General features: G+C 44.7%; 2 protein-coding genes across 5 annotated transcripts in view; both read right to left on the bottom strand.

Annotated features, from left to right (window-relative positions):
• Positions 1-368: 368 nt before the first annotated feature.
• Positions 369-7233, bottom strand: LOC140075968 (uncharacterized). 4 transcript variants are annotated; one of them, XM_072122447.1, is made up of 4 exons: positions 6952-7233; positions 5516-5650; positions 3769-3906; positions 369-1856 (listed from the first exon to the last, which is right to left on the bottom strand). In XM_072122447.1, exons 2-4 carry the CDS (start codon positions 5631-5633, stop codon positions 508-510), a joined length of 1605 nt encoding a protein of 534 aa, XP_071978548.1. In that variant the 5' UTR covers positions 5634-5650; positions 6952-7233; the 3' UTR covers positions 369-507. The 4 variants fall into 4 exon arrangements, with proteins under 4 accessions (XP_071978548.1, XP_071978550.1, XP_071978549.1 ...); XM_072122449.1 differs by lacking the exon at positions 3769-3906; XM_072122448.1 differs by lacking the exon at positions 5516-5650 and having other exon boundaries at positions 6952-7232.
• A 2329-nt stretch (positions 7234-9562) lies between these two features.
• Positions 9563-12734, bottom strand: part of LOC140076200 (uncharacterized) — a 215350-nt gene continuing 212178 nt past the window's right edge. The window contains exon 7 of the mRNA XM_072122714.1: positions 9563-10884. Coding sequence (XP_071978815.1) covers positions 9563-10884 — 1322 coding nt within the window. The remainder of the gene's footprint in view (positions 10885-12734) is intronic.

Genomic DNA, 12734 nt, shown 5'->3' with positions numbered 1-12734 from the left:
GAGTTTGGTATTATCCCTAATAGTCAGTGTAAGGTCTTCTGCGGGCAGTTCTCTTCTAATTTCTTCCGCGCATGAGCAGAGACACCAGTGTTCTGTCTTCGGCCAGGTACTACATGTGTTTTGTGGGCAGGGAGTCATAGACGTAAAATTATTAGCGCTCTACACGGCCGACCAGTCCATCCTTGTATAAAGTTATATGACCGTGGGGCTATGGAGAACCTTACCCTACCTGGAAATACCATGGAGAGATGTGATCTCCTGTACAGAACTTATAACTCTGAGAGACTCCCCGATATAGTCCGGGCCTAGAACCCTTTACATTACATTTAACTTTTTATGATTAATATGTGTAATTATTAAAAAAAGTGGAGGATTTGTACATTTTATTGGTAAAAAAAATTTCATGTTATTCTTCAGAAACCAATCTAAATAAACTTAGCGCAGCTTCTACCCTGTGACTACTCTCATAGGTCCTAAATCGGAGAAACATTTGACACATTCTGGACATCAAACTGGTTTCTGTTCCTTGTGGATTTTCTGATGTCTAATTAGATTTGACCTCAGGGTAAAACATTTGCCACATTTTGAACACGAAAATGGCTTCTCCCCTGTGTGAATTCGCTCATGACAAACAAGATCAACTTTAGCAGCAAAACATTTGCCGCATTCTGAACATGAAAATGGCTTCTCCCCTGTGTGAGTTCTCTCATGCTTTGCCTGCGTTGAAATATGAGTAAAACGTTTGCCACATTCTAAACATGAAAATGGCTTCTCCCCTGTGTGAGTTCTCTCATGACTAACCAGATCCGATTTATGAATAAAACATTTGTCACATTCTGAACATGAAAATGGCCTCTCCCCTGTGTGAATTCTCTCATGATTAACCAAATCTTCTTTATAGATAAAACATTTGCCACATTCTGCACATAGAAACGGCTTCTCCCCTGTGTGAATTCTCCAATGTTTAACCAGACTGGATTTATGAGGAAAACATTTGTAACATTCTGTGCATGAAAATGGCTTCTCCCCTGTGTGAACTCTCTCATGCCTAACGAGGTCTGATTTTTGAACAAAACATTTTCCACATTCGGTGCATGAAAACGGCTTCAACCCTGTGTGAATTCTCTGATGTCCAACAACTTGTGACTTACTTATAAAGCATTTCCCACATTCTGAACATGAAAATGGCTTCTCTCCTGTGTGAATTCTCTCATGTTTAGCAAGACCTGATGTCTGAATAAAACATTTCCCACATTCTGAACATGAAAATGGCTTCTCCCCTGTGTGAATTCGTGTATGTACTAGAAGCAGCGGTTTATCACTGAAGCATTTGCCACATTCTGAACACGAAAATGGTTTCTCCCCTGTGTGAATTCTCTGATGCCTGTTGAGATGCGATTTCTCAGTAAAACATTTTTTACATTTTGAACACAGATAGGGTTTCTCCCCCTTATGAATTTTCTCATGTCTAATCAGATGGGCCTTTGTTATAAAATCTTTGCCACATTCTGAACAAAAAAATGGATCATTTTCTGTGTGGCTTCTCTGATGCCTTATAAGTGCTGCTTTATACTTATAGCATTTGCCACATTCTGAACATGAAAATGTCTTCTCCCCGGTGGAAGCTCTCGGGTGTTTAGCTCCTTTGTGGTGACTTCTTTTCTGCCCATTAGGCTGAGATATATAAGAAGAGACGTCCAATGTAATAGGACCAGATGATAGGTCGTTGCTGTGAGGGTCTGAGGCTGATTCCATTGTGACAGAACTTTCTTTATATGTAGCTTCTGTTATGTCACAATGCTCCGCTTTAACACTTGAAGATATCAGACGTTCCTCCGAACTCTGGATGGCGACATCTGCCAGGAAAAAGAAGTTTAATGATAATTTTATTGTTAAAATCTCAATAATATAGACCACCGCTCAAAAGTTTGGTGCCACTTAGAAAGTTTCATTATTTTTGAAAGAAAAGCACATTTTCTTTCAGTGAAGCGAACATTAGATGAATCATAAATCCCCTCTTTACATTGTTAATGCGGTAATTGAGGATTATAGCTGAAAACGTGTTTTTTAATACAATATTTAGATAGGTGTCTATAGGTCCCAACAACCAGCACCCCAGTGGTTAAATGTTACATTGTGTTTGAGAACTGTGTAAGAATCTAATGGACGATTTGAAAATTCTTGAAACCCCTTGTTCCAGTATGCTAGCACAGCTGAAAACAGTTTGGTTGTTTAGAGAAGATATAAAACTGACCTTCTTTTGAGTTGGTTGAGAATCTGAAGCATCACATTTTGTTTGTTCTATGAAACTTTCATAATTGCCAGAAAAAAAGAACTTTCATTTGAAACTCAACAGTTTATTCTTGTTCTTAGAAATGAAGGCCATTCCATGCAACAAATTACCAAGAAACTGAAGATTTCCTACAATAGTGTGTACTACTTCCTTCAGAGGAGAGCAGAAAATAGGCTGTAACCAGCGTAGAAAGAGAAGTGGGAGGCCCCGCTGCACAACTAAGCAACAAGACAAGTACATTAGAGTCTCTAGTGCCTCAGAGCTCCTCACCCGGCACCTTCTTTACATAGCAGCTTCCAAAGGCCAGTGTCACCCTCTATCCATGTGACAGGGCTTAACTTGATGATCAGTGGTGCTCTGAGTGCTGAGACCCCCACAGACCACGATCGAAGAGTACCGCACTCGACAATTTGTATCAGCTCTATACCAGGACCCATAAATGCTCCTTTTGCAGAGAGTAAAGGTGGGGAAGTGTTTTGTTATGTGTAATGTTATAACCTTTCCCTGATGTGTAGAGGTAAAGGTTAGTTCATACCTGCACCATAGGATCCCTATTCCCTTCATCTGCAAACTTTTCTCCAGATACAATATATTCTGGAACCCAATTCTTCTATCTGGCTCATCTACCCGACAACGCTGTCACTCAACAGGTCAAACCGGTTTTCCTCCCGCGAAGACAAGTTTCTTATATGTCCTCAGGATAACAAAATATCACATTCTCTAATTCACTGTTATTAACAAAAATCCAGCATTTCTGATATAAGTCCAACCTGTCTGTATCAGTCCTGCTGTACACAATTTCAGTTGCCCCTGGTTTCCTGACTTTAGGGTCGGCAGCCATCGTGTTATTCTATTGGACGCTGTAGAGCTGAGTTCTTCTGTGCTCCTTGCCTCCAGCCCCTGCATTCCAGGACGAGCTCACACTGATACACTGTAACTCACCTCCTGCCGGCAAACAGCAGCGAGAGGAGAGCTACAAGCTACAGGCAGACAAGTTCTTTATCCGGGGAAGGTGGAGACAGGTACATCAGATCTGATAGTGTGTGTAGCTGAGATGTAGCAAGAGCTGGAGGATGTCATTGTGTGTTATATCCATCTCATGGATCTCCCATCTGTCTCATCTCTTTTTTCTAAGTGCCAGACACAAGTACAATGTTCAGAAGGTAAATGAAAGTGTATATAAACCTGGACCCTGATGATCTAACCACGCTGTCCACAGAACTAGATAGATTATAATGAGTCTGCTCAGAGAGTCCCCACTCACACTCTGGAATCTTACACTGACCATCACTGGTCAGTGATAGGAGCAAAAACACTTTCTTTCTTTCTTTCATGGGAAAACCCCTTAAATGAAGTGAGGAAGTGGATAGATGAAATACTCAGAGCTGAAACCCTATAGCTACAGACAGAAGGAAGAGGAACAGAGGAGGAATCAGTTCTAGAAAGTAATGACTGATAAGTCCATCAGTTCTCACCATTCTGGGGGTCCCCGGCCCCAGCGTCATGTCCTCCTTCCCAGGCTCCCTCCTCCTCCTCCTTGGCCTCTTCTTCCTCCACCTTGGGGATCACCTTCTCCTCAGTGTCACTTCCATCCATGTTAGAAGATTCTGCTCCTGGGAAGTGAATATGGACGTCATCATCCAATAATATTTCTATCCAGAGATACATTAAAGTAAAATACTGTTACAATTATTCAGGTTAAAGTAGTTCTGCAGGTTCCGACCCAGTTATACTCCTAGCGATAAAACCAAAAACCCTTCCTCTACTGTGATATTAGGTGGATTTCAATTTTGAATCCCAACAAATGGGGAATTCGACTAAACTGGACTCTAACCAATCACTCAGGCGCTGGCACAGACTAGTAGTGTGGGATCCATGCCTGCTTCATATTACTTAACATAAGGATGTCCACGTTGCTTGCAGAGAGGCAGATCCGTTTGTTGGTGATGACACCACCGGCAGCGCTGATCATGGGCTCTGACTTCCCGTAGAGCAGAACAGTTACTCGAAGGTGTAGAGGTCAAGCTGTGGTCACATGTCCAATTTTCGCACCCATGGGAGGCCCCATCCTTCAGTACCAGGAGAAATGTAGACAGAACCTACCAGCATGTGAGTGACACTCTGCCTCGTGTTATTATGTGCCATATATATTGCTGGTGGAGGCTGGGAAGGATTGAACATCACATTCCACATTGTGGTCATAGGGATCTCCCTCCTAAGGTAGTGCTGCTGCTCCTTCCTGCTGCGTTGGAGACTCCTCCTTTTGCTCTCAATGTTTATCTCATGCTTTTCTAATGAAATGAATGAAGCTGCGCTATCCTTGCATCAGGGCTCCAGCAGGAGGTCTCCCAGTATTTGGCACTGTTGACTATCTAGGCAACTCAGGCGTCGGTGCACTGGCACTGCAGTGTGTGGTGGCTCATTTGGGCAACGCTGCCCAGAGGCAATGATAAGCTGTACTTGGCTGCAGGCGTCTCCTGATCCTCTGTGTGCCCCCAGCCATGCCCCTGTGATACTTAGGGTCATCCCACTGGAAAGGAAACTCCTCCACCCCTTCCAAAACTTTCCCGTGGCTGGACATTGCTATACCTGACCACTGGTGAAAATGAACAATTGCCTGATGCCTTTCCAGCATGTGCAATGTTCCATTTACCGGAGTTGGCACAAAATGAGGCAGTGGGTGGGAAGGCCAAAGTTCCTCTGCAGAGCAACACTGAAGTTAAAATTAATAATAATTCCTTTATATATATAGCGACTACAGATTCCGCAGCGATGCACAGATGTTGTCACATCAGTCCCTGTCCCCATGGGGCTCACAATCAAATCACCTACCAGTATGTTTTGGAGTGTGGGAGGAAACTGGAGGACCCGGAGGAAACCCACACAAACACAGAGAGAACATACAAACTCTTTCCAGATGTTGACCAAGACCCCAGCACTGCAAGGCTGTAGTGATAACCACTGAGCCACCTTGAAGTTGATTTTAAAAGGAAGGAGGCCATGGATAACAAATATAAGAGGATTAACACAATAACGGAGCCTGGATCTATGAGTAAGTGCTTCTTGAAACACTAAACATTTCTCTTCCTGCATGAATATACCTCCACATCCCTGTATGTAATAGTTCTACTAGCTAATCACTAGATCTATAAAGGTTCTTGGACACATTTTTGGGGAAGTGGAACAGAGAAACTAATGACCTAAAAGTCCATCAGTTCTCACCATTCTGGGGGTCCCTGGCCCCAGCATCATGTCCTCCTTCCCAGGCTCCTCCCTCCTCCTCCTCTTCTTCTTCCTCCACCTTGGGGATCATCTTCTCCTCAGTGTCACTTCCATCCATGTTAGAAGATTCTGCTCCTGGGAAGTGAATATGGACGTCATCATCCCATGTAATAACTTATCTCTACCATCTTATGCATCTGGTCAGAAGATTTCATGTAATTAATAAGATACAAGAGACAGAGGAGAGAATGGAGCTTAGGGTAGAGCAGCGCAGGAGCCTATGGATATTGTGAGGCGCTGTAACGCAGAACCTCAACGTACTGCACACTGCAGCTGCCGCACAACCCTCACTGTGCCGCACTGCCCTCGCCCTGCCGCACTGCCCTCGCCCTGTCGCACTGCCCTCGCCCTGCCGCACTGCCCTCGCCCTGCCGCACAGACCTCTCCCTGCCGCACAGACCTCTCCCTGCCGCACAGACCTCTCCCTGCCGCACAGACCTCTCCCTGCCGCACAGACCTCGCCCTGCCGCACTGCCCTCGCCCTGCCGCACAGCCCTCGCCCTGCCGCACTGCCCTCGCCCTGCCGCACTGCCCTCGCCCTGCCTCACTGCCCTCGCCCTGCCTCACTGCCCTCGCCCTGCCGCACAGCCCTCGCCCTGACGCACTGCCCTCGCCCTGACGCACTGCCCTCGCCCTGCCGCACTGCCCTCGCCCTGCCGCACTGCCCTCGCCCTGACGCACTGCCCTCGCCCTGACGCACTGCCCTCGCCCTGACGCACTGCCCTCGCCCTGCCGCACTGCCCTCGCCCTGCCGCACTGCCCTCTCCCTGCCGCACAGACCTCTTCCTGCCGCACAGACCTCTCCCTGCCGCACTGCCCTCGCCCTGCCGCACAGCCCTCGCCCTGCCGCACTGCCCTCGCCCTGCCGCACTGCCCTCGCCCTGCCTCACTGCCCTCGCCCTGCCGCACAGCCCTCGCCCTGCCGCACTGCCCTCGCCCTGACGCACTGCCCTCGCCCTGACGCACTGCCCTCGCCCTGCCGCACAGCCCTCGCCCTGCCGCACTGCCCTCGCCCTGCCGCACTGCCCTCGCCCTGACGCACTGCCCTCGCCCTGCCGCACAGCCCTCGCCCTGACGCACTGCCCTCGCCCTGCCGCACTGCCCTCGCCCTGCCGCACTGCCCTCGCCCTGCCGCACAGCCCTCGCCCTGCCGCACAAGCCTCGCCCTGACGCACAGCCCTCGCCCTGACGTACAGCCCTCACCCTACTGCACACCGCAGCTGCTGCAGAACCACATTATACTGCAGAACCTCATCCTACTGCACACCTCTGCTATTGCACAGGATCATGAACGACTACAGCTCCCAGCATGCACAGGCTGGTAGAGGCTTCCATAGGTTATTATGTAAAAGAAGGAGAGAAGCCCCTGCACTTACACTCCATGAATGTCTCCATTATCCTGTCATGTGGCTGGTCACCTGGTGCTGACATCATGACAGGTCCTTAAACCACTGTATCTACTAATCTCCTCCCATCATGTACTGGTCACATGGCGGCGACGTCATCGCAGGTCCTGTGGTAGCAAGTCTCTGGTCGCTGAGCTCCTCCCCTCACTTATTGGTCACGTGGTGCTTAAATCGCGAACACGGTTTCTGCAGCCCCAGCTCCTCCCCCCAAATACTGGTAACACGGTGCTGACGTCATCACAGGTCCTGCGGTCTTCACTTCATTGGCCGCTGGTCTGCTTCTTCTCCCGTCACATGTTGGTGACGTCATCTCAGGTCCTGCAGTATTTCCGGTTGACCCTGTAATGTATAGGCTCCTGGTGGCTCCTCCCTCCTGCCTCTAGTTTTAGCAATTCCAAAACAAAGAGCTTAAGAAAAATAATTATACTTTCTTGACATTCCAAGATAAGACACATAAGACACTTCCAATAAAAGTTCTGGGAAGTACAAACACTAGGGCAGTGATGGCGAACATTTTAGAGGCCGAGTGCCCAAACTACAACCCAAAACCCCCCTTATTTATCATGAGGTGCCAACCAAAAATTAAAGCAGTAACTTATTGCTTCCTGTTCAATAACTTTTAATCATATTGGCCTCCTGAGGACAGCAAAGATGGAAAATTTTCATAATTTTAGCTTCTTTCCAGTTTCCCTCTGTACACAGAGATTCGTGGGGCCAGCAGGAGGTCCTCCAAAAATAAATCGACCCTTTCTACTCATTCTCCCTCTTCCTACAGTCCCAAGCAGCGAAGTCAGTTTCAAAATATGACTGAAAGCAGCAACTTTTAAGTTGCTTGGAACTGCAAGAAGATTGCCTTTGGCACCCGTGCCATAGGTTCGCCACCACTGCACTAGGGGAACCAAGATGTCCCATATGGAGAATGGGACTAACACAAAGTACCTACGAACACCCCTCCTCCGTATGCCCCAAAATCAAAGCGTGCCAAGAGTGAAAATCAAATAAATACTACGTCCAATAATAGGACCAAATATTTAGGGGAAGATGGACCCAAATGCATATGAACCACTTAAATAGACCGGAGGTAGCATCCGATATTTATAAATTCCAACAGTGCAGGTCGCACTTACCCAAAGGCAGGCAAAGAGGCAGTCAGAGGGGAGGCCGGAAGATACACAGGGTACCTCCGTTCTATTTAAGTGGTTCATGTGCATTTGGGTCCATCTTCCTCTAAATATTTGGTCCTATTGTTGGACGTATTTATTAGATTTTTATTCTTGGCACGCTTTGATTTTGGGGCATACGGAGGAGGGTGGTCGCAAAAAATTATTTTGCTGTGGTTTCTGCCCCGCTCCCCTCCCCGAGGGTACTTGAACCCTAGGGGTCTGATCACTTATACTGTACAATATACTGGTTCTATAGTACAGCAGAGCTGTTCTGTAGGCGTGGTCAGGTTCAGCCACAGCACCTAACAGGTTAAAGGGAACCTACCATCAGAAATCTACCTGTTAAGGAGAAGAAGAAATTTCCTTAGCGGCACTGCAATAAAGTAAAGGCTGGGTGCACGCTACAACCGGACAGCCACGTCCTTCCAAATATAGGAAAACAAAAGCGAACGGCGCTCCAAAATAGTGGAATAATTCAAGTGGTGAAAGCCTCGCTGGAGAAAGGCATCAGATGAAGCTGAAACGTAGCAGCTTGGGAATTAACTCCACTTGAATTATTCCACTATTTTGGAGTGCCGTTCGTTTGTATAGACACAAACAGTCTATAATTTTAAGGGTAGGCTAAAGGGATCGTCCGGTTAGGCCCTATGCTTTGCCTAATTTACTGATTGGTGGGGCCTCAGTGATGGGACCCCCACAGATCATGAGAACAGGGGTCCAATGAACCCCCGAGATGAGCGGAGCAGCTGATCGCACAGGTGCGCGCCCCCCCCCCCCATTCCTCTCTATGGAGCTGACGGAGATTGCCGAGCGCCGTACTCAGCGATCTCTATCAGCTCCATAGATATGAAGGGGCCGCCCCATCCACTCACTACAACCAGACACCCCTTTAATGTGAACATTGAGAGATAGAACATCAAAAAATCAAATCCAGAAATCACATTGTATAAAATTTATTTGCATTCTGCTGAGATAAACAACTATTTCATCTCCTACCAACCATTAAGAGCTCCGGCTCCTACAGACCAGTTGTTAAAATATGGATGGAATACACAATGACCCGTGGGGCATCCGTGATCCTGAGGAAGGTGAGAGATCAGCCTAAAACTACCGGGTAGGAACTTGTAGCAGCTGGGACCACAGTCACCATGAAAGAAGTGCATGGCTTCTCCACTGTGTGGCTTCTCCCTAGTGTGGCTTCTCCCTAGTGTGGCTTCTCTTGTGTATAAAAAGCTCTAACTGAAAGTTACATTTTTGTGACATTCTAAATATCATTTTTTCCCCCCTCAGTGTTAATTTTCAGTATATTTTCTATAAAATAATTAAGAACATGAAAATGGTTTTCCAGCTGTGTGAATTCTCTGGTGTTGTAACAGATTTCTTTTCTCAGCAAAGCATTTCCCACACTCTGAACACAACTATGGCTTCTCGCCTGTGTGCATTCTATGATGTGCAGCAAGATTTGATTTGTGAGCGAAACATTTTCCACATTCAGAGCATGAAAATGGCTTCTCCCCTGTGTGAGTTCTCTGATGGTTAACAAGGTCTGATTTATGAATAAAACATTTCCCACATTCTGAACATGAAAACGTCTTCTCCCCTGTGTGAATTTTCTTATGGATTTCAAGACTTTTCTTTATAGAAAAACATTTACCACATATGACACATGAAAATGGCTTCTCTCCTATGTGAATTCTCTGATGGCTTACAAGTTCTGCTTTAGTAGTAAAACATTTATCACATTCGGGGCATGAAAATGGCTTCTCCCCTGTGTGAATTTTCTGATGGTTTAAAAGTTCTGATTTTATCCTAAAACATTTACAACATTCGGGACATGAAAATGGCTTCTCCCCTGTGTGAATTTTCTGATGGCTAACAAGGCTTGATTTCGCAATAAAAGATTTTCCACATTCTGAACATGAAAATGGCTCCTCCCCTGTGTGAGTTCTCTGATGGTTTACAAAATCTTTTTTCCACCTAAAACATTTACCACATTCGGGACATGAAAATGGCTTCTCTCCTGTGTGAATTCTCTGATGGTTAACAAGGCCTGATTTCAGAATAAAACATTTCCCACATTCTGAACATGAAAATGGCTTCTCCCCTGTGTGAATTCTCTCATGGTTTACAAGTTCTCCTTTAGTAGTAAAAAATTTCCCACATTCTGAACATGAAAACGGCTTCTCCCCTGTGTGAATTTTCTTATGGATTTCAAGACTTTTCTTTATAGAAAAACATTTACCACATATGACACATGAAAATGGCTTCTCTCCTATGTGAATTCTCTGATGGCTTACAAGTTCTGCTTTAGTAGTAAAACATTTATCACATTCCGAACATGAAAATGGCTTCTCTCCTGTGTGAATTCTCTGATGATTTACAAGTTCAGCTTTCAACCTAAAACATTTATCACATTCTGAACACGAAAATGGCTTCTCTCCCGTGTGAATTCTGTGATGGCTTACAAGATCTGCTTTAGTAGTAAAACATTTATCACATTCTGAACATGAAAATGGCTTTTCCCCTGTGTGAATCCTTTGGTGTCGTATAAAATCTGCTTTATTAGCAAAACATCTGCCACATTCAGAGCATGAAAATGGCTTCTCCCCTGTGTGAATTCTCTGGTGTCTATAAAGATCTTTTTTCTCTGTAAAACCTTTGCCACATTCTGAACATGAATGTCGCTTCTCCTTTGTGTGAATTCTCTCATGTTTACCAAGATCTCTTTTCTCGGTAAAACCTTTTCCACATTCTAAACATCGATATGGCTTCTCTCCTGTGTGAATTCTCTCATGTCTGATAAGTAATGATTTAAACCTGAAACATTTGACACATTCTGAACATGAAAATGTCTTCTGCCCAGCGGAAGCTCTTAGTTGTCCGTCTCCTCTTTGGCGGCTTCTTTTCTTCCTCTTAGTCTGGGATGTATCAGAACAGAAGCCCAATGTAATAGGATCAGATGATGGGTCATTGCTGGGAATGGCGGAGGGTAAATCCGTTTTTCTGGCGCCATTTTTATATGTATCTTGTGTAATCTCACAATCATCTTCTGTGATATCTCTAGACATCAGATGTTCCTCTGAGCTCTGGGCGATGGCATCTGCCGGGAATAACAGGATCAGTGATTATTACGCTGATAAAATCTCTCTCCTCTAGAGAGGAGAAGAGTTCACGTTTGTAGAAGTAATAAAAAGTGAAAAACACTAAAGTTTAAACATTAGAAGAAATAAAAAATAAATAACTAAAAAATATAAGCCCCTAAAATGTCACTTTTCCATAAAAACACTTAATAAAGTATAAAAAACACAAACACACAACCCCCCACATATTTGGTATTGCCGCATCCGTAACAATCTTTACAATAAAACAGAATTGTTACTGGACCCGCACAGTAAACTCTGCAAAACAACCCGCAAAAAACGTTCCGAAAAAAATAATTTTTAATTAATACCTTTAAAAAAAATGCTCTAAAAAGTGCTAAAAAAAGTTACACACCCTAAAATAAGACCACTAAAAAGAACAAAGCTTCTCGCAAAAAATAAGCTCTTAACCAGATTTGTCAGCCGAAAAATGGAAAAAGTTCTGCATATGAAAAGACGGTGAGGCTAAAATTAACAAGATTTTCGCCAAATTACTTTTTAATCAGTAAATTTGAATAAAATACACAAAACCCCCACATATTTGGTATCGCTGCGTCCGTGAAAATCTGCATAATAAAACTGAATAGTTATTGGACCTGCACAATGAACCCTGTAAAAAACAACTCCAAAAATTGTTCCGAAAAAAAGATATTTTAATTAATACCCTTTAAAAAATGCTCTAAAAAGTGATAAAAAAACAGTACACACTCTAAAATAAGACCACTAAAAAGAACAAAGCTTCTCGCAAAAAATAAGCTCTTAACCAGATTTGTCAGCCGAAAAATGAAAAAAGTTCTGCATATGAAAAGACGGCGAGGCTAAAATTAACAAGATTTTCGCCAAATGACTTTTTATTCAGTAAAAATGGGGTTAAAAATAAAGAAATTATATAAATGAGGTATTTTCGTGATCGTGGCAACCCATAGAATAAAAATAATATACTAATTTTATGGTATGGTAAACAGCACAACTCCCCCCCCCAAATAAAATCTTCCTAAAAATCGATGATTTTTATTTCCTCCACCAACAAAGAGTTAATAAAATCTCACCAATTAGCTATAGATGCCCCAACATTATGTATCAGAAAAGTGCATCTCATGTGGCAATAAGAAGTAAGCCCCTATAGGTCCACATTAAAAAAAGAAAAAAATATGATAGCCTGTACAATGTGACAATGCAAATCTGCTCTGGATGGCGCCTCCTTCCCTTCGATGCTCCTCCCCCTGTTCTATGCTCCTCCTCCTGTTCTATGCTCCTCCCTGTTCTATGCTCCTCCCCTGTTCTATGCTCCTCCCCTGTTCTATGCTCCTCCCCCTGTTCTATGCTCCTCCCCTGTTCTATGCTCTTCCCCCTGTTCTATGCTCCTCCTTCCCTTCTATGCCCGGCCGCGCGCCCGTGCGCCCGTACAGCAGTCACCACCACATATGGGGCATCAGCACTTGGGAGAAAT

The sequence above is a fragment of the Engystomops pustulosus genome, chromosome 8 (assembly GCF_040894005.1).
Source record: "Engystomops pustulosus chromosome 8, aEngPut4.maternal, whole genome shotgun sequence".
In the NCBI taxonomy this organism is placed as follows: domain Eukaryota; kingdom Metazoa; phylum Chordata; class Amphibia; order Anura; family Leptodactylidae; genus Engystomops; species Engystomops pustulosus.
Note: the sequence above shows the minus strand (reverse complement) of the source record. Positions and strands in the feature narration are given on the sequence as shown.

Coding starts and splice junctions, on each gene's coding strand:
- LOC140075968 (XM_072122447.1), bottom strand. CDS start 5,633: ATGGATGGAAGTGACACTGAGGAGAAGATGATCCCCAAGGTGGAGGAA. Junction 3,907..5,515: donor GGCCAGGGACCCCCAGAATG/GTGAGAACTGAT, acceptor TTCACTTCCCAG/GAGCAGAATCTTCTAACATG. Junction 1,857..3,768: donor GGCCGGGGACCCCCAGAATG/GTGAGAACTGAT, acceptor TTTTCCTGGCAG/ATGTCGCCATCCAGAGTTCG.